Source organism: Poecilia formosa, unplaced genomic scaffold (genome assembly GCF_000485575.1).
Source record: "Poecilia formosa unplaced genomic scaffold, Poecilia_formosa-5.1.2 Scaffold152, whole genome shotgun sequence".
Lineage (NCBI taxonomy): Eukaryota > Metazoa > Chordata > Actinopteri > Cyprinodontiformes > Poeciliidae > Poecilia > Poecilia formosa.
In genome coordinates, this window is record NW_006800091.1 from 1,358,274 (window position 1) to 1,378,817 (window position 20,544).

The 20,544-nt window shown below is 37.5% G+C and overlaps 3 protein-coding genes and 1 long non-coding RNA gene across 9 annotated transcripts in view; 1 reads left to right on the top strand and 3 right to left on the bottom strand.

The window, feature by feature from the left end:
* rcc1l (RCC1 like) overlaps window positions 1-4,425 on the bottom strand; it is a 16,605-nt gene extending 12,180 nt beyond the window's left edge. For both annotated transcript variants that reach the window (XM_007563881.2, XM_016677283.1), the window contains exon 1: window positions 4,338-4,425. The gene's annotated coding sequence lies outside the window, so the exon portion shown is untranslated. The remainder of the gene's footprint in view (window positions 1-4,337) is intronic.
* tlcd5b (TLC domain containing 5b) lies at window positions 1,606-20,539 on the top strand. Of its 2 annotated transcripts, XR_001663589.1 has the most exons (4): window positions 1,606-1,760; window positions 3,718-3,929; window positions 4,321-5,049; window positions 20,529-20,539. XR_001663589.1 is itself a non-coding variant. In XM_016677284.1 (3 exons), the coding sequence occupies exons 2-3, from the start codon at window positions 3,740-3,742 to the stop codon at window positions 4,866-4,868; spliced, it is 738 nt and encodes a 245-aa protein (XP_016532770.1). In that variant the 5' UTR covers window positions 1,606-1,760; window positions 3,718-3,739; the 3' UTR covers window positions 4,869-5,846. The 2 variants fall into 2 exon arrangements, 1 of the variants encoding a protein (XP_016532770.1); XM_016677284.1 differs by lacking the exon at window positions 20,529-20,539 and having other exon boundaries at window positions 4,321-5,846.
* Window positions 5,754-6,976, bottom strand: LOC103146125 (uncharacterized). The gene is made up of 2 exons (XR_477087.2): window positions 6,774-6,976; window positions 5,754-6,041 (listed from the first exon to the last, which is right to left on the bottom strand). It is a non-coding gene; the product is annotated as an uncharacterized LOC103146125 (long non-coding RNA).
* The window catches only part of arhgef12b (Rho guanine nucleotide exchange factor (GEF) 12b), a 45,655-nt gene continuing 32,129 nt past the window's right edge, over window positions 7,019-20,544 (bottom strand). For 3 of the 4 annotated variants that reach the window (XM_007563888.2, XM_007563887.2, XM_016677280.1), the window contains exons 16-36: window positions 19,081-19,195; window positions 18,867-18,966; window positions 18,552-18,767; window positions 18,200-18,347; window positions 16,943-17,109; window positions 15,518-15,664; window positions 15,233-15,318; window positions 14,185-14,310; window positions 13,953-14,067; window positions 13,771-13,871; window positions 13,236-13,313; window positions 12,562-12,637; window positions 12,275-12,442; window positions 11,348-11,435; window positions 11,187-11,267; window positions 11,018-11,100; window positions 9,890-10,165; window positions 9,661-9,816; window positions 8,538-8,719; window positions 7,827-7,899; window positions 7,019-7,747 (exon numbers count right to left, since the gene is read on the bottom strand). In XM_007563888.2, the coding sequence (XP_007563950.1) occupies window positions 7,734-7,747; window positions 7,827-7,899; window positions 8,538-8,719; window positions 9,661-9,816; window positions 9,890-10,165; window positions 11,018-11,100; window positions 11,187-11,267; window positions 11,348-11,435; window positions 12,275-12,442; window positions 12,562-12,637; window positions 13,236-13,313; window positions 13,771-13,871; window positions 13,953-14,067; window positions 14,185-14,310; window positions 15,233-15,318; window positions 15,518-15,664; window positions 16,943-17,109; window positions 18,200-18,347; window positions 18,552-18,767; window positions 18,867-18,966; window positions 19,081-19,195 (2,596 nt within the window). In that variant the 3' untranslated portion in view covers window positions 7,019-7,733. Of the gene's footprint in view, window positions 7,749-7,826; window positions 7,900-8,537; window positions 8,720-9,660; window positions 9,817-9,889; window positions 10,166-11,017; window positions 11,101-11,186; window positions 11,268-11,347; window positions 11,436-12,274; window positions 12,443-12,561; window positions 12,638-13,235; window positions 13,314-13,770; window positions 13,872-13,952; window positions 14,068-14,184; window positions 14,311-15,232; window positions 15,319-15,517; window positions 15,665-16,942; window positions 17,110-18,199; window positions 18,348-18,551; window positions 18,768-18,866; window positions 18,967-19,080; window positions 19,196-20,544 lie in introns of all 4 variants that reach the window. The other variant, XM_016677281.1, reaches the window with a different exon arrangement.

Sequence of the window (20,544 nt, forward strand, 5' to 3'; positions counted from 1 at the left end):
TGATACAAAGAGCGACAAGAGGGCACAAATGCAAAAAGCATGAATGAAAACAAAACTGAAAACTAATTACTGTTTACCTCTTCAGGATTTTTATATTTTCAAAATTTCCTGATGATATTAATTACATATCCACCTCTGAACCCGCCACCTGAGTATATTTTCATACATTACATGTTTTCCCATTAAATCATTTTGCTGCACAGATTAAGACTTCTTCATTTTATTGATGTGCACTAAGGACAAAAAGCAGTTCAGTGAGCACAGCTGTGTTTGTTTCAACTGTGCACAATCAAGCGACAATCCGCTGTCGTGCAGGATTAGAGCTGATCTGGAAACGAGTTAATGCTGCAGGACAGTCGGTCAGGTGAGAGCCTGACCTTAACCTCACAGCTCATCGGCCCCGCATCAACAGCGGCTGAACAAGTTGCCAGGTGAGTCAGGTGGAAACGCGTCACCTGAGTCAGCTCTGAAGCTGCTTCTCTTCCTGCCTGAGCACAGAAATACGTTACACACAGGGGGTGAGGAGCTTCTGAAAGTTCATCAGAGGGTGTGAGTGTAGCGTCTAGAGCTGCAATGCGTCTGAATGTTACACGTGGTGTCTGTTTATATTTTACAAACATCACCATTCTGGACTTGACACTACAAAGCTTTACGATTTCCATTCAGAAACAAAAATTTAAGCTGATGACATTAGATTATTGTAGAGATAAAAGTCCTAGAAATCATTTAGAACTGCAGTTAGCAGTTATTTTAACAATTATTTTGACAAGTAATCAGATAAAAAAAAACGTGGAACTCTGCCAATTTTTCATTTAACCATTTCTTTTAAACAATATTAAAAATACATAAAATAAACAAATAATTCAATTCCATTTTACATAAGAAAATTAACATTTTACTGCCTAAACTGAGCTGTGTTCCCAGAACTAAATGTGGAGAAGCAGCATTCAACTTCTATGCATCACAAATCTGGTGCAACAAGATTAGTTTTGCTTATTACTTTTTGAATTAACCAATAAATAGGAAAATGTGCTTAAATGGATTCCTTTTCTTTACAAAATTTTAACAGAATGAAGCTAAAACTGCCAGTTGAGGAGTTTTGGGCATTATATATGTAGAGATAAAGGGTTTTTATTTTTGTTTTAAATGCATAATGTATATATTTTCATAGAGTTTTGGTTTAATTACTGCTCTGAGTGTGTTGTCCTTTCAGAAAATGGCATTTTTATGAACCAGTTAACAATTAATTGATTATTAAATTTGTTGACAATTACTTGACTAATCGATTGATCATGATCAATCTGATTAATTGTTTTAGCCCTATCAACAATTCAGCATTTTAACAGCTCCCTTTACCATCATCTATCGCTATACCTCTTGTTGCAGCTGAATAATTGTGCTGATGTCTGAAACAAGTAATTAATCTAACCAGCTGCTAAATCGAGGCTTCGTTGGTTTGCTGAATGAGCCCCCTCATATCGGCCGTGCCGTCTAAAAGCAGGTATCTGCCGAGAAGTAGCATCTCTAATCCTTTAAGAGGATAAACTGTGAGATCCAGAGGGAGGGATTCAGGATTCACCGACTGTCTACGGTGGCCGGCACAAGGCATTTCTGCCAACTTAGCAGACTGGGTGTGTGTCTGGTTGAAACCTGCTGCTGGAGTCTTTATTATTATGCCTTCATGGAGCAGGAAGGATGATGCAGGCTGAGGAAAACTCAGTGCAACTTGAATCTGAGAACTGATGGAACGGGGAGTTAAGGTGAGTCAGAGACCCTTTTAAAAACACTTTGGGTTCAAAGATATGCACCCAATTTTTGAACCCAAAGATTGGGTTCAGAAATTCTGCATAAAACTACTGTTAAGTATAAGTTCTCATATATCTACAGCCTTCAGTAATAGAAGTCATTATATTTGACTTTGCACTGTAGTTTTAATACTTTAAAATATTTTTATTATTTTCATGCGAAGCAGAAAAGTTATGACAATAAAAAACCTACATTATGTTAAAAATTGCCTTGGAGATGTGTATTTATTATTCATATGTAGGATTTTATAAGACAGACTAATAAAGTAGTGAATGGTTGTGAAATGGAAGCAAAATGATGTTCTGTTTAAAAAGTCTCAAGCATATTGCATAAAAAAGTAATCAACTCCTTTGATTCTACATTTTACTAAAAGTATTCTGGGTTTGTCTCTGCCAGTTTTGTTCATCTACAGAGTGAAAGCTGTGACTAAAGTAGCTCAGGTTCGGTCAGAATGTCTGTTAACATCAAAGTTTAAGTCTTGGATTTAGGTCTAGACTTTGACTAGACCATCTTAACACATGATTATGCTTTAAAATTTCACTGCAGCTCTGTGTTTCCTTCAGGACTGTCCCAGGCCCTCACCCTCCACCCCCACAGAATGATGCTGTTACTGTGTTGCCATAAACATTTGTTTTAAAGAATTTCAATAGAAAAGGTTGATGGGAATGTTGTCAGCAACATTTGAAATAACTTCCTTAATTTTGCAAAAATTAAGGAGATTTTGCAAAAATTAAGGAGACTATTCTCTTTTTTTGTAAAAAAGTTTTCACTTGAAGTGGTTTTTGGCTTTTCTGAAAAAAAGCTGAAGTGGTAAAGAGGAGACAGAAAAACATTTGCTAAATAAGCTCTGACGTAACAAACTTTCCCATCCACTGGTGGGTCGGTGCCTAACCAAAGGCACGAAACTCCAAACCTAAGTTCTAAGTCCATGCCTATTATTGAAAATGAGTATGAATCTTCCACAACTGCAGTGCATCTGAAAATTTATTTAAAAAAAATTCTAGAAAAAAATTGAAAATCTGAGTTTGAAAAGTTGAAAATTTGCTAGAAATAATTCAAATTTTGAGAATATTCTCAGAAAACACAAGTATATTTCTGAGTCAAAAGTTTTAAACTTTTGGACTTTCAAATTTCTGAAACTCAGAAATTCACTTGTTTTTTTCTAGAACATTTCAGAGTTTTGGCAGGAATTTACTCTGTAGATTTTTTTCCAATCTACTGTGGCCTTAATACGTCATTATACATTTGTGTGGGTTAGTGTGGATGAAAACCGGTCCGAAACCGATTCTGTGTGTATTATATTAGCTTTTAAAATTCATCCATACATCTATTTTCCTTACACCCTTGTCCCTCAGTGGGGTCGGGAGGGGTGCTGGTGCCAATCTCCAGCTATCGTTCCGGGCGAGAGCCGGGGTCACCCTGGACAGGTCGCCAGTCTGTCACAGGGCAACACAGAGACAAACAACCATGCATACACACACACTCACACTTAGGGGCAATTTGGAGAGGCCATTTAACCTGATAGTCATGTTTTTGGACTGTGGGAGGAAACCGGAGTACCCGGAGAAATGCACAGGGAGAACATGCAAACTCCATGCAGAAAGACCGGGGCCGGGAATCGAACCCAGAACCTTCTTGTTGCAAGGCAACAGCGCCATTGTGTAGCCAGCTTTTAAAATTATGTGAAGAAAATGTTTTTTTATTCAGGTGGGTGTGTACATGGCCTGGGGATCTGATGAGGTCACAACTGACCAATTAGATTAGAGCGTTTTGAAAGCCTAAATATATTTTTTATATTTCCCAAAAAAAAAGCTATATTGTAGTCTATATTATAGGTGAAATTTATCATCTTTTAATCAACTATATGACATCAAAACATGCCAATACTAATATATCTTTGTCCATGTCCAGTCTTACGTCCATCCAGACTGCCATGCCTGTATTGGAGGTGATCTGCAGCCTGATTGGCTGGCTGTGCCTCTACCTGTTGTTCTGCTCCACCTTCTCTCAGCGAGGGCCCGAGTGGAACTGCCGCTTGGTCACCTTGACCCATGGGGTCATCATAGTGCTGCTGACAGCATACGTTGTGTTTGTTGACGGTCCCTGGCCCTTCACACATGCAGGTCAGCAGCGCAAAACACAGAAACTGTGATGTGATGATTCAGTTTGAAGGCAAACATGGCGGATTGTTACTCAGAACAACAAATCCAAAGCCAATTTACGATGGTTCTTTGTTTAAACCAAATATTAAGTGGTTTTTATTAAGAATGACTGAGATCATTTTGGAAGTCTTATTCCCAGATGTTCAAAAAGACCAGAAACCATTCTGCTGCAGTTGAATCTGTAGACATGCTGAGAATGGACACAAAAACCGGTTTGGTGGGTGTAGCTTTGCAAATAATAGGGGTTAATAGTACCACACTAAACCTGTAGATCTCAATAAATGATTTGGAGACAGATGTTATTGGTTAAATGGTAACATTAAGACTTTTTATAAGTATATCTTCTCTGCAGGTACAGAAAACACTGACCTCCAGATATTTGCCCTGGCAGTTTGCCTCGGCTACTTCTTCTTTGACCTGGGTTGGTGCGTGTGCTACCGGAGCGAGGGCCCAGTCATGCTGGCTCATCACGCCGCGAGCATCGTGGGCATCTTCCTGGCGCTGCTGATGGGCGTGTCGGGCTGTGAGACCTGCGGGGTGATCTTCGGTAGCGAGATCACCAACCCGCTGCTGCAGAGCCGCTGGTTCCTCCGCCAGCTCGGACTCTACGACAGCATGCTGGGCGACGCCGTGGACCTGCTCTTCATCCTGCTGTTCGCCACGGTGCGTGTCGGCGTGGGGACCGTCATGTTTTACTGCGAGCTCACTTCGCCCAGGACTTTGCTGATAATGAAGCTCGGCGGCGTGGTCATGTATTTGCTAGCCTGGGTGTTCATGGTGGACATCGCCAGGTTCGGCTACAAGAAGACCAGGGCCAAATACAGGAAGTGGATGGAGAACCACCAGCTCAAAGGCACGAGCGAAGAAAAACCAGTTGGGCACGCAGACAAGAGTGATTGAAAAGACTAACTCAACCGCTTTCACATGTTTTTAACACGCTCCATGTTTTTTTTTTTTTGTTTTTTGTTTTGCCCGCGGTACAGTGGATTGCAACTTTTTTAAAGTCTGTGGGAAAAAAATCTGAAAAACCTTAATAAGTACGTTTATTTTGCAAACCAACTAACCATTTAGGGCCCATGTTGTCAGATCAGCATACTTGTCAGAATAACATACATGCAATGAGTACGCATGCGCATTAAGAGGTCCGACCTTTAGAGGAGCTGCCATTTCAGCATACGACACCAGGTCTTTGAGTTAGCTAAATATTTACATTGCAAACTAAGTATTAGTCGGCTTGTAATGTGAATATTTAGTTTGCCAACTAAATATTTAATTTGAAGATAAATATTTAGCTTCAAGCTAAGTAGCTAGCATGCTAAGTATTGCTGATAACAGAACCTCACTTTAAGTCTTCTGTATGATTGCTATTATGGTGCTAAAGGTGCTATGTACAGCTTTGTTTGACATAAAGATGATAAATAGTGTCATACTTTCATTACTATAGGCTTCTATTTGCCAACATTGTTTATGTCCATCTTGTGGAATCAAACTCGCCCTGAGTTTTAAAATATTTGCCAGCAGGTTTTTTTTTTTTTTTTTGCTACACAGCAGATTTCAGAAGACTAAAGTGACCAAAGGGTGAAACCAAAACCCAAAAAGGGACAAGGATGTATAGAAAATTGATGGATGGATTTTGGACATTTAAGCAAACCTTTTCATACCCTTGTACTAAACAAATGGCATTTGTACTTTTTTTTTGTAATTCAAAGTGCAGCAGGTAAGTTTTGAATCCGACCTAAAGAACATGCCCAGAAAATGTTGAAAAACTCATGTCCAAGCCAGAGCAGAGGAGAAACTACTGTTATATTATGAAAAACAATAAAAAGCAACACTTGTGGAACAGCTTAAAACAGTTTGATAATAAATCTTCTTTAAGTAGTTTGTGTCGATACATTACATGACATCATGGTGCAAAACAAGGAACAGTGGATAAAACCACGGAGCTGATACACTTTAAGCATTTTACAATAAACATCTTTACAACACGTCTCTCCTCAGTCCATCTTTGCTTTATCATCCAAGAAGTGAAAGCCACAGTGTGATCGGCGCAGTCTTAGGGCCAGTGAGTCCAACCTTTAAAAAGAAGTAATCAACCAAACACATTAGAGGGAGCCAGTAGCAAAAACAATGGAGTTTAATTAACTCCACGCAACTGGACAGAAAGTAAACGGCATCACTGCAAAAACACAAAATATTACTATGTTTGTTTGTTTGTTTTTTGGTCTAGTTTCTGGTGCAAATATCTTAGCACACTTAAAACAAGAAAACTAACTTACTAGTAGGAGCTTGTTGTAATTAAAAAAATCTTAATACATTATAGCAAGACATTTTCCCTGTTATATGTTTTGTCTTCCAGTGGAACTAGTACTTTTTTAATCAATATTAAGGAATTATCTTAATACTAGCCCCCGTATCTTCCTGAAAAGCTACTTTTAAGTTAGTTTTCTCTCATTTCAATTTATTTGTAGTAGAAACCAGACCAAAAATATCTGGTAATATTTTGCGGTTTGTAGTATTTTGTTTTGTAGTACATTACTAAGACTGCACTGATTCAGGATTCTGCTTCATTTGAATGCCTAAAACCAGCCAAGTAAATATAAATTGCTTCCAAATGTGGAATGTACAGTAGCTGAGACTTTTTCCGACAATATTCATAAGCTAGAATGCCTAAAGTTTTCTTCTCCACTGTCACTGCATGCTTGTCCAGGAGGAGTAAATGCAATTTGCCGGGTTTTTTTACACAGAAAGTTTTTTTAACTACCGTAATTTGAATGCACTGCAAAAATCTTACCAAAAATATCTTACCAAATATTTTTTGTCTCGATCAGGGGTCTGCAACCTTTATAATCCAAAAAGCCCATTCTGGGTAAACACAACCAAAACAAACGTACATGTCCAGCTCTAGTGGAACAAATGATTTGTTGTCTTTTACCAACAACAAAAGAGAAATCCTACAACTGCTAAAATCTGACGCCACTCCATTTTTGTTTATATTTTGTGAAGAAGAAAGTTGTGCTCAGTGTCTTCTTCAGAGTCTTTGTGTCATTTCCTTCGGTGGTTCTTGGTGCAGCGCCACCACAGGTGAGGAGGGGAATATGCTTTTCAAAGGAAGTGTAGAAGAGAATCGCAGCAGCTGAAAATGTAACAAATGTTGCAATTTTGGTCCCAATCAATCCAAATATATCAGACTAGGAGGTGTAAAAAAAAATCAGTGAAGAAATGTGGAACGTGCTGGATCAGTTAAATTAGTTCTGGAAATGGGATTTTTCATACAAAAACCTGGAAATGTCCATGTTTTGTCATCGGTGCTCGTTGTTTGTTTGAACGATTTCACCAAACCAAACAGTGAAATAAAACATCCAAGAAATCAGAGTTTCTGTTGGACATGAAATGCTTTTCACAGTGACTCTCATTTCTGCTTAACTCAATGCATTAAAAACAATATTTTAGTTTGTCTGCCTCTCAGTTGTTGAAAACATTTGTGGTTTGGCAGTAACATCTGAGTCTCTTTATCTTGGAGGAAATATCATTACGAGATACCACTTTTACTTCCATGCTGTTGAAGCATCCATGGAGTCCTGAACGCCTCACCATACCTCCCTTTTTCCATTTCATACATCCAGTGTTTACGATCAGTTGATTGTTTTTATAGGGAAAAGTCTCTGCAGGTAAAACATGATAATCATCCTTTGCCCAGTAGAGCTTCCATTATCGGTGGGTTAAAGTGAAGTAAAATCCCCCGTTTGACTCAGATCGGGTCTACGATCACTGCAGTCCCTCTGAAACAAAGCAGACAGGGTGTTTGATGACAGGTGGAATAAAAACAGTCACATGTATGCAAAGAGAGCTGAAACCCACCGTTGTTATCATCTGAGTCTGTAGATCTGTTGTTGTGGATTTGCTGCAGTTCGTTGTACTTCATCTCTACTTCCTGCAATAACATAAATACAACAAAACACTGTTATAAAAAAATCATCAACATAAACAGGATCCAGCATGCGAAGATGCAGAAGCTACATGAATATGAAACTGGACACATTTTCTATTTCAAAATTTCAGGTGTTTTGACAATTTTAAAGAAATAGGGACCAAAATGTTTGGAAAATTCTATTACCTCAGACCTATAAAAAACATTTTTATGCAGAAAGGTAAACATAATGAAAAGCATGTTTAATACCTTCTTAATTTAATAAATGGGATTCACTGGAACACATATTAAAATGTATTGAATTTGATTTAATATAATAGCACTTTGCACCAATCTGATGGTTAAATAACCATCAGATTGAAAACAATGAATATCCTGATTGTTGAGCTCTCATGTCTATTAATTCTAGTTACATTACACTACATCAACAATTCCATTTTTTATATAAAGAAAAAATATAAGCAATTACATCCTATTCACTCATTTTTCAGTCCACTGAGGGCAAATCAAAGCAATTAGACCAAACTTAAACACTGCAGGTTCCTTTACTACCAAACAGAGTTTAATCAGTTGAAACACATTTAAAGATTTTTCCATCACATGATGGAGGTCATTTTAAAACAAAACCCAGTGTGTTTTACCTGCAGGTACTGCAGGTCAGCCTGCAGGAGACGCAGGTGGGTCATCAACTGCCTGCTCAGATCAGGACCGTCGCCCCCTGCCTGTGAGGAGGAGGACAGCAGCTTCCTCATGTCAATTGCGACGTCGTCGTCGGTGCTGCTCTCCCCAGAACCGGCTTCAAAGTCCAGACCCGCAAAACCACCTGGTTAAAGACCAGAAGATTTCAGAATCTGGACAAAAACATCTAAACTTCATTAAGGATGCGTTTACACCGGTCCTGTTTAGTCCACTTAAACCAAACTCAAGTCCATTTGTCTAGAAAGTCTGGTTTGTTTGGGGAGATGTGAATGTGTAATTGAACTCTGTTTTGGACAAAAAAGCAAACTCTGGTCTGCCTATAAACCTCTGTCTCAGTTCGGTTGATGTTAACTCGAGTGTGGTTCAAATGCCAATGTGAACGCCAAGAGGACCAGAGACCACTTCACAAGCAGGAAGCGGACTACAGCGCAGGGCATTTTCAGTAAATACAACCAAAATATGGTCTTACAGCTATCAATAAACTTCTTGAATGCACTGCTGAAAGCGCTAATGACAGTGGAACAACTTACTAACTTACCGTTATAGGAAAATAATTATCTTGCCATCAGTGGTGGCTATGCTAACTAGCCTTAGGATTTAGTACAGGCTCTGCTGACAGAGTGAACACCAGTATGACTGACAGCATGACTGACTGGCTCTGATTGGTAGTTTCTAGTTAGCAATGGGAGCATTGAGAGTAAGAAGAGGAGCTCGACTTTGACACTTTTAATGAACTTTTAGTGCAAATTTCAATAGAACTTTGTATTAAAAGGGTCATTTTTCGAATGACACTTTATGACAACAATTGTAAACATTCATGAAGACTCCTTCATGTTCATGACCATTGTGTTATGTCATGTTTATGAAGGTGTCACGTCAGTCTTATGCACACCCCTTCAAATAAAGTGTTACCAAAAAAAGTCTCTGGGTCTCAAAGAATTTGGTCCGTTTGAGAAAAAGAACTACAGCAGGTAAAAATGTATCAAATGTTGGAACTTTGGTTTCCAAATTGAACCAGGCCTATCATACTATCAGGTGTAAAAATGGCTTCAGTCGCTGACTCACCATTAGGTTGTGCTGACTCAGACACCCCGGTGAGGCCAGAGCAGAGCTGCAGGTCGTTGTTCTCTGGTCCTGCAGAAGACGGTTTGTTCTCTTCTGTCTCCTTCTCTACTTCTCTGCTCATCATGTGGGAGTAAAGCGTCTCCTTCAGCATGGCCACTGCAACAGAAAACTTTGGTTATTATCTACTGGCTTTTCCAGTTTGGAGTTTAAAGGATCACTGTCAGCTTACGAGTCCGCAGAGCCTCTTCAGCTTTGGAGGAGGGAAAGTTTGACTCCATGTCCTCAACCGGAAGAGCGATGCCCTGGCGGGATCCTTCCTGTAGGAGTCTGTCGGTCAGCTGGCCATCCAGGAAGGCCTCCAACTCAGCTTCGTCCACCTCCTCTTCTTCCCCATTTTCCTCCTGCCTGACAGTAGCCGGCAGCTCCTCTTCCTCATCTTCTGATTTCAAGCCATCAAAGGGGTTGATGGGAGATTGAACATCAGGAGAACATGGAGCGTCTTTGTCTAGGACACAGAACAAAACTATTTTGAAGAGCTTAATAAAATAGTAATTTATTTGTTATAATAATATAGTGTCCAAACTTTTTGCCATGGGAACCAAAACTGGTAGATTTAAACTGACAGGTGGGCCACACAATTCATTAGATTAGAAATGCAAAACTAATTTACTGTGATTTAAAAATCTTTTTAAACGACTGCTGACCCAAAAGGCTATGATTGTAACTAATAGGAAAATTTTACTGCAGTAGTCACCATTCAGCCCAGAGGGGCAGCAGTGAGTTGGTTTTAGGCCAAACATTCTTTGAACAAAAATGTCATAAAGATGGCATAAGACCCAATTTATACAGCTCATCTACAAAAAAAGTTCAATTCGGGGTGTAATTAGTCTTTAAAGAGCTAACTTCTAGATCAGGGATCTGCAACGTGTGGCTCTTAATAACTTCACCCAAAACTGGTAAAGAATTTAGCAATATTTTAAAATGTAAAGGTAATTAAGCTAAAATGATATCTTTAACAGTTTTTCCTAAGTGTTTTAATGCAATATATGCATAATGTTTTTTTCTAAATAATGGCACTAATAAAGTAAGGAACATTCTTTGTTTTATGAAATTAACTTTGTCTTTAAACCACTAAACAAAAATACAGTTGTTTAAAAATCTGAGCAAATTGCCTATAGTGGGTATTATAAAAACAAGTTATCTTATCTGGAGGAGTCATGTTGCTTTTGGGTAATTAAAATATTTTAAATAAAAAGAAATTTGTTACACTGTATCATTGTAACTAATGATAATAAGTTTTCAATCTAATAATAAAGTGTTAAAACTGAACAGTTTTTTTCCTTGGATCCACAGATACCAGCTGAATGTATGGTTTCAGTCAGCGTCTCGCTCTGTTTGGGCATCTCTTGGTTCAGGATCTCAACTGCAACCCGTTCGGCTCTGAAACCAAACAAAACAAAAACATACTGTGAGCAGAGACAAACAAACATCACCATGGAGAGTTGAGGCGGATTCAGTGGACTCACTCTGCCTGAGCTGGAGGCCTGTCGCTGGGGTGAGCTTTGGCCTTCATGGCGTCAGCGCACTGTGTGATTAGACACTGCCACCTGGATGAGCAGAGGCGAACCACATCCAGGTGAGACAGAAAAACTTTAAAAGTGAAATTTTGTCTAGGATGAAAACTCACGTTCTCCTGTCGGACACCTTTTGCGCCATTAGCTCGTACATCTGGACCCCATTCTCTGACATGGACAGGACAAAGAAGGCCTTGTTGTCTGAAGACGACAGCCAGTCAGTCAGTTATTTCTCTTCTAAAATTAAAGAACAAACTGTGCTACCTGCACTGCTAATCTGCATTTTTGAATTATGTTCTGGGGGACAAAAATGCAGTTGGCAGGAGAATACTCTGGTTCCTTGAAAAAACAAGCAGAATATCAGTACATCTATATACATATACTACCATTAGCATCCTCCAGGGGGCGCTGCTGACTCCTCTGCACCAGGAATAACCAAAGCCATATGCTCTGTATTGTTAAATTTGTAGGCTGAGCTTGCAAAGTTGAGTCAAAAAAATCAACTGAAACGTCTCCCGAAGTCTGACTTCCCACTTTGAGAAACTCTTGAGATCCAATATGGCCGCTCCTTCAATCAACAATAGTTAGCTGAGGTGGAAACATCTTTATTTTGCAAGACAGACTTGTAAGAGAAATGAATGTTACATGACGCATTTACAACTATAAACTAAACCAGCAGTAGGACTCCAAAAAAAATATTTCGGCTCAAAACTTTTGTTTGAAAAATTAATTGTGTTCACAAATTTCAACATGTTAGAATTTATGTAATTGATTAACCAAAATTAACATGTTTAAGACCTGGCACTAAACTAAAGAAATTAAAAGTGGTGTTTGTATGTGGAATGCACACCTTAAAACAATATTTATAAGAGGTAATATGAGCAATGACTCCTTGGGTGTTGCCATATCGGAATCCCGACTACTCCAACTATGCTAACTGGAACGTTGTTAACTCGGGCTTTTGAATCATTGCAAAAATTCCAGGTATTTGAATTCAAGGTATTTGGATTCAAGGTATTTGGATTGACTGACAGCCTTACCGGTTGCTACAGGACGAACCAGGACAGTGCTGAGCTTGATGACAGGGCTGAAACTATGCTTGGCGTCCGGAATGCTGGTCAGGTTCTTCCCATGGAACTTGAGAACCAAACGCTCATCCTGTTTCTGAAGTAGAACCATGATGTCCTCCAAAAGAAGTGTGTAGAGTTCTGAAAGGACGTCATGAAACCTCATTTTCATTTTTAGAAGGTTTTGTCTTTGACCACTAATTTAAACACATATAAATCTAACTAAAGCTGTATTCTCATTTAAGGTTGTTTATATTTACCAATGGTCTTGTCTTTATTGACTTTCCAGGAGAGCGGGCCCTCATATACCATCTCCCTCTTGGTCAAATCCAGATTCTGCAACAAAAAAAAGTTCATAGTAAATACTTTCATTGACAATTAACTGATAAAATACATCTACAACAGTGGATCTTCAATTGTTTCTTTAGTTCATATATGAAATGGAAAGCTGCTTCACAAATTATTAATGACAAAGGTCTCTTTTTTATTATATATTGTTGAAAGTTTTCCAATGTAAACAGATGCACCTAATTAAGGTTTCAATATTAGCTATATATTTCAAAAAATCATAGGCTCAGTTCTTTGGTTGATCTATCATTGCCTTGAAACATTAAACTAACTGAACAATTAGGAAGATGACACAAAAAATCTGGAATAAATGGTGAAGAAATGCCAGATTATTCATTGTGAGTAAGATGGGCATGTTTCAGCTGTCAGTCACTCTTTGTTGATTGAAAATGGACTCCAATGGCAATATGTACTGGAAATCCAGAAAGGGACCCAAGATACCTTGTGGAACCCTAAAAGTAAGTGGAGACTGATGATATAAAACAGGCCTGTTTTTGAGTAAAAAAACAAAACAACAATAAAAATAGTCTTATGGCTAAAATCCATCAATGCTTAGACCTTTTTTCATTGACCAATCGTTTCTCACCCTGAGCTCCAGGATCATGGGGTTTTCAATTTGTTTCAGAGACGAGACGTCAAGTCTTCGCTGATAATCCACTAGTCTCTGTTGAGATAAAACAGAACTCATTAAAAGTTAGTACTTACATTAGTAGATCAAATTTATTTTGTCAAATCGTAGAACAGTTCTTTTTAATTTATTTATTGTATTCTTTTCAAATTAAATCAAGATACTTTGTTTTTCTTTTTTGTTTTACATTTAATTGCTTAATTGTATATATTTTGTCTTATTAATTTTACATATATATTTTTCCTATTAATTGAGAAACAATTAGTGAAACATAAATCAAGTTAATCTGGGATGAAATGGCTACGAAACACAAATAACACCCAACCAATACGTGTAAAGTAAAAGAAGGAAGTGATTCAATGAAAGCCATATTGACAATATAGTTTAATTAATGTGAAAATATGACTTTTACTTTGAAAACAGTGATGAGTGACAGATAAAACTCCCCCTGCTAATTACTGAATATGTTTCATGAATATTCTGATGTGTTAACCTGTTTGTTTTCAGCCTCTTTCACGGCCTGGTTGACGTGGTTCAGGATCTTCTTGCAGGTTTCTCCAGCTTTCTTCACCTTTTCCTTCTCTTCACCATCCTCTGTGAAAACAGACAAAATAACTTTACAAAGAAAGAACCAAAAAGTTCCCCTATTAGAATATATATGTATCATATTCATACCAGTGTATTGTGCAATATTGTCCAGTAGGAGCGGGTACTTTGTCATTCTTTGCATTTCTACAGGAATTATGTCTTTTAGCTGCAGCCTGCGACACAAGCGGTTGCTCTCAGCTTCCTGAAAATCAAAGGTTGGTAAAAATATCCTTTACAAAATAAATAGAGTAATACTTTGTTTAATCAGAAATAAAGCCAGCATCCAAGGAAACCACTGAGGTGATGATGTTGTGCTGACCTGCATGAATAGGTTGAACCTCTGGTTTTTTTTCTGCCTGGTCTTGATGAGCTCCAGGGCATACGGCTGGTTGCTGCAGAACGTTCCTGTCGCTTTTTTTATCTTCTCCTCTTCCTCCTCGCTGAACTAAAGCACATTTATATTCAAATCATTTAATGCTGCTGCATTTTATGACACAACATACCATCATTTTTTTCATGGAGATCTTAAATGTTTCAACTAAAACTTATGATAAAAAATAAAGTAGGTCAAAGTTACTTCAATGGAGTTTGACGTTACTGTAAAAAATCTTTTTGATTATTTCCACAACTGAGGTCACTTTTTAAGAAATGAAAGGATGCTTTCTAGACGCTACTTTCCTGAACTTATACAATGTTTCCAGCAAAGTTGAACTGAAATATAAAAAAGGCAACTGAATTAAATAAAAACGATTATTAATGGGGAACAACCATATTCTGCATTAATAGAACTAACTAAAACATACTGAAAATATAGATATAATATCCTTCGTTTTTGTGTTTATAAATTTATTTATTATCCGTCTGGCTTTTTCTGGAGCACAACTATGACTCATGTCTCACACAAACGATATAAAAGTCAGATAAAACTTTGAAAACTATCCAAAATGTATCAGATTTAATTCCACATATGGAAAAGGCACAAATTTGATATATATATATATATATTTTTTTAGAAAAAAAAAGTCACATTTACCAGCTGTGTGAACGTAGCCTTACTTTCACACACAAATACTCTGCATATGTTCAGGTATGAAACAGCGCTGTATTTGTTCAGTGCTAGTATTTACAGTAAATTCTAATTATTGCCAGTTGTCTCTGAAAAGGCTTTCATAAGGCCAGGAAAGTAAAAAATACTACTGAGAAATGATAATGTGAATCATTAGAAAATGTGTTCTAGTAGAAACTAAAATTCAAAAATCAAGTTAGGATTTTGCAGTAATATGTAGTGTCTGAGATTTCTGCTCATTTTATATAGAAAGCACTCTGAAAATAGTATGGGACTCTGTTTTTTATAGAAGGAGTCTTACCCATGCCAGGAGATCATCTCCAATCTGACCAATCACAGAGGTCTCACTCCTCTTCCTGACGGCGGCCATTTGCTCCGTTATTGAAACTATCAAACAGTGAGAGGAAACCTCATTGTTACTGGTGACATCTTTATCAGCAAGAAATACACAAACTGCACAATACGTGGTCAAGTTTGGTTGTAACAACTTGACTTTGTAAAGGTTTTGAATGTTTCTTAGCAAGCAGAGTTGTTGAATTGAGCCATCCATCACCAGGAAGCCTCTAATGTAATAAAGTGACATTACAATGCAGCTGAATGATTTCCTCCAGGTTAATGAAGATGCGCTTTATGTCATCAGGCGGAAGGACGCCGTGTCTGCTCAGTCTCTGGCAGAAGACGCCGTCCAGCACCCGCAGCTTACGCAGGTGAGCGCGCTCAGTGATGAACAGCTCTAAGAGATGGAGAGATGAACTCAGTCAGGTTTGGAAATAAACACGCTGCATTTCGGATGGTTCAGTATTAGAGATGCACAAATATGAACATGTAGATACAGTATGAATAGAAAGTGGGAGTAAATAAGTTTGTCTTCTTCCCACCTGTTTTCAAGCTAAATGCATTTTTGTTTGTGTCTAAATACAGTGTTACTATATAAAACATGAACTGGATAATTCAGATAATCTCTTTACTGCATGTATATTACTGTATATATATATATTTTTTTTTATATATGGGCACGTATATATATTTTCTTAAGGGGAATAATATGCATTTTGTTCTTTAATATGGTTCAAAATAAAGCAATATATTAAACTAAATATGAAAATTTAAGCTAATATTGATATATAAAATTAATGTTCTGATATGGCTAACAACCAATATTTAGTAATATTACATATTTTAAGGCTGCAACTAACAATTATGATTAGTAATCGATTATTCTGACAACAAATAAGAAAAGTTAGAATTTTGTGCAGATTTTTTTATTTAACCACTTACATAGTTTTTATACAATATTAGAAAGATGCAAATAAACGCATAATTTATTTTTTTAATTAAAATAAGAAAACATATTTTATTGCTTAAAATGCAATAAGACATCATTCCTTGGTCAAGCTTGATCCTTTGTAGCAAAGGAAACACAACATGTGAAACACTCAGTCATTTCTGCTCGACTTAACATCATTGATTATTTTTTGGATTACCTAATTAACAATCGGACAGCAAAAGGTGCTGAATAGAAAACATTATCTTTATTTTGATTTCTTAAAGAACTTGAGCCAGGTGAAGTTAAAAGTGCAACTTGAAGAGTTCTGGGTAGAATATATGTTCAGACAAAAGATTTTTTTCAATCTTAAAATGTATATATTTTTTGTACAGTTCTGGCTCATTTACAGTTCAGAGTGTGTTGTTCTTTCAGCAAATGGCCCTTTTTATAGTCTGTGTACTCCAGTTAACGATTAATTGAGTACTAAATTAGTTGACTATTACTTCAACAATTAATTCATCACGATTAATCAGATGAATCATTTCCCGACTATTTTGTGAAAAAAACGACTCCCCTGTAGAAACACAACAGCAACAAGATGGAAATAAACATCTGTTTTTAATAACGGTCCAGTTTTACTTCTGGGACTGATGCTGATATGTTAAAAAAACTTACCAACATTGCCTAATTCTGATGTTAACGATGTTTTATTGTGCATCCCTACTGAAAATGCTGTCGCCTCACCGTTGATGACTTCCTGCCGATTGATCTCCTTTGAAGTGAGACTTGCCAAGACACCTCGAGGGACGAGTTTCTGCCAGTTCAGAGGGTCCTCCTCACTCTCCACCTCTCCTGCATGGTCGTCCTCGCTCTGGAAGTCAGCTGAACCCACCGTGGGCTGAATTTCCATCCTGTTGCCAGAAACAAACTATTATAGAAAACTTTACAAAAAGAAGACATTAGCTGATAAAATACTTTAGGGCTGCAGCTAATGATTATTATAGTAATTCGATTGATTATTCTGATGACTAATCGGAGAAAAAGATTTGCACATGCTGCAGATGTTTCATTTCAAGCTTGTATTATGCAAAATTTTAAATACATTAAAAGATGCAAATGAACAAATAATTCAATTATTTTTCTAAATAAGAAAATACAAATTTTATTGCCTAAAATACATCAACATAGCATTCCTTTAACACTTGATTATTTGTAGCAAAGGGTGCATCTGCAGCTAAATAAATTCTAACATCAGTTTCCAACTGATTAATTTTGCATAAACCGATTAATACTTGAATAGTAAAAAGTGCTTAATAGAAGAAACCAAGTGAAGCTAAAACGTCCTCTTGAGGAGTTCTGGTTGAAAGATAAAGATAAGTTACAGATAAAGAAAGTTTTAATAGATTAAGCCAAACCACTTAAAAAAACCTTGCTGTTTTGGGCAACAAGTTAATGTTTGTTTGTGTCTGGAAAATGAGCCGTTTCAAAAAACCCCAAATTATCGAGTCACATTGTGCCGTTACCTAGCAACTCATTTGAGTTGCTAGGTAACTGGTCAATGGCTGCTGGAAAAGACAAGTGTTTTGTACAGAAACCACTTGGTGCATTATTGTTGGTTGTGTGGGAGGCTCCACTAATGCTTTTCAAAGATGTATGGTTGTACAACTGTACATCTGTTTGCAGCCATTTTCACGTGAGTACAAACAGAGCCCTAAAACAGCTCACTGTGAAATTACCTCACAATGAAAAACCGGAAAAGAGCAAACACTAAATTCATTATCTAAGATTGATTTTGTGCAAAAAAATGTAATGAACATGTTTTGCATAGTCATTATCTTTTCAAGAAAGCATGATAGATCACTTTTAAAGTAATGATATTCAAAAGTTTCCTTAAAGGTGTAATAAACATTGTCAACTTTGTCTTAGGTTCACAGGAATACATGTTACCAAAAGACCTGCTGCATGTCTCATCTATTAAAGACTGCTCAGGGGAAAACTTACCTGAAGGCATCCTGGTCGTCCTCTCGGTGGTCAAGACCGGACGGGCTGAAGTCAAACTGAGTGCTGATTGGACTAGAGAGGCCGTCCTGGTGTTCTCCAGCCTGCAGACCGTCACTGAGTCTCGACTGGATGCAAAATGGAGAGACACCTGCATGGAAAATACAAAAAAATACATAAAAACCATATGGTCCAGAATGGGTTTGTAGCTTCTGTTTTATTAAATAATATCACAGTTTTTATTAACCAAAGAACATTAACTTTAGCATTGATGTAACTGCTGTAATCTTCTGTAACTCAGAAAATTACAAGTTTTCTTAAACCTGCAAATGAACAAGAAGCAGAGAAATCTTACTGGAGTCTGTTTCTTGTCCAGTCAAGTCGGCAGAGCTGGGACCCAGGGAGGCGACAGAGATGGTGGACTGGGTACTGGTGTCCGACCCCTGGCTGAGCTGATTCGCTCGGCTGCGTCCAGGGTTCGAGGCAGGATGGTCGGCTGGTTCAGGGATAACAAAGGCCGGCTGAGAGAACTTTGGAGAGCGCTGCTTATTGAGCTCCACAGACTTAACCACTGCACAGAGACAATACATGAAAACAAGTAGAACTGCAGTATGTTTGTATATATTAATAATTACAGTTAATGAAACCAATAAAAAAAGTTTTTCCTTACCCAAAGTGGAGTCTACTTTGCTCAAACGTCGAGGAGGAACAAGGATGTTGGGAAACCGAGGCTTCTTCCAATCACCATCTTTTTCAGGTTTGCTTCCTCTCTATGTGCAAAACAATAAAAAAAATAAAGATCTGATCATAAGACCGTTGAATGAAAAGGTGAATTCACTTTCTTCACTGAATCAGTGAAAATTATGAGAATAAGGAGGTTGTACCTTAATCTTAGGCAGGAAGGTGATGCGTGCACGTTTTTGTTCAAGGCCGCGAGGCTCCTTCACTTTCACCCCAAGATGCTTCATGTAGGTCAGAATCACATACTGCATAGCTTGGCTGCACAAATCAGACAGAAAACACAATGTTAGGTAATATACGGAAATCAAATACTGTGAAAAAAATATTTGTATCTTTAAATACTGTTTTTACTGTTTTGACACTTAAATGTTTCAAATCATCAAAGATAAGTAAAGTATCCACAAAGCCCTGTTTTCAAAGTTTATGTAATTAGATTTTTATCAGAAATCAAGGAAAACGCACACATTTATTTGATTCTTGTTTTGTAGCGCAGGTTGTTTTTCTATTAGTAGGGTCCAAAAAACATATGACTAGAAGCTCAAAATGTCTAAAATTTAATTTCATGTTAAAAAACACATTAAATAACTATAGAAAAGACCAAAAAATGGCCTAGTCACATAATTCTGTGACTGTCGTAGCTGTAATGTGACTGTAGAGACCGCTGTTTCTTCTGCAGAAAAAAATAGAAAGACAGACAGAACAGTAAAGCAAGGGATAGAACAAATGATCGAAGAAACAAACTATATAACAAACAATCAAACACTGGCAGAACTAATGAACAACAGAAAGAACAAACAGATAGAAAAAAAACAATGACAGAAAGAACAAATGATGGATAGTGGAAAAAAGTGGGACTCTTTAAGCCTTTAAGAACCTCCTACTCTTTCCCCATTCACATCTCCATCACTACAATGCTTGTCCATGATCCCACAGCTGTTCTTAAGGACTCACCAAACTTGGAGTTCCACCAGGTGTTAGCTAATGGCTGCTGCCACTAGTCTGGAGGAGCTGAGTGTGGGAGTAATGGTCAGCGAGGCAGAAGCCTCGCTACAGACTGCAGGTCTGATGGAAATCTTTGTGTAAATAGGCAGCACTTTGTGAGAGCAAGCGCTTAGGCGCCCCAGAATGGTTGCCATGGAGATTAAAGGATTTCTCAAACATACAGGAAAGAATCAAGGCAACATTCCAGATACGTTTTTGATGCAAGGCTAAAAATACTTCATTTTACATAATAGCCCTCATTAAAAACTACTGTTTTCTGTTAACTCAGATTATTTGTGTAATATTGAAATATTTTTGTTGATCTCAAGCATTTCAGTGTGATAAAAAAGCAAAAACTGAAGAAATCTGAATAACTTCCAAAAAACCACTCCTTTCTTTAAATTTTTCTTCTGGAGCGATATTTAGCTGGAATTAAAAGTGCTTCTGCACAGCACTGTAGACCAATATATACAGGTAACATACACAGGTATTTATAAACAGGCATTTCATGCATAACAAGATAAAATTTGCAGCGCCTCAATTAGAAATGAAAAAGCAGAACAGAAACTAAGATACTTCGCAAAAACAGATTTATCTGACTGCCCAGCAGCTGTCTAATGATGCAT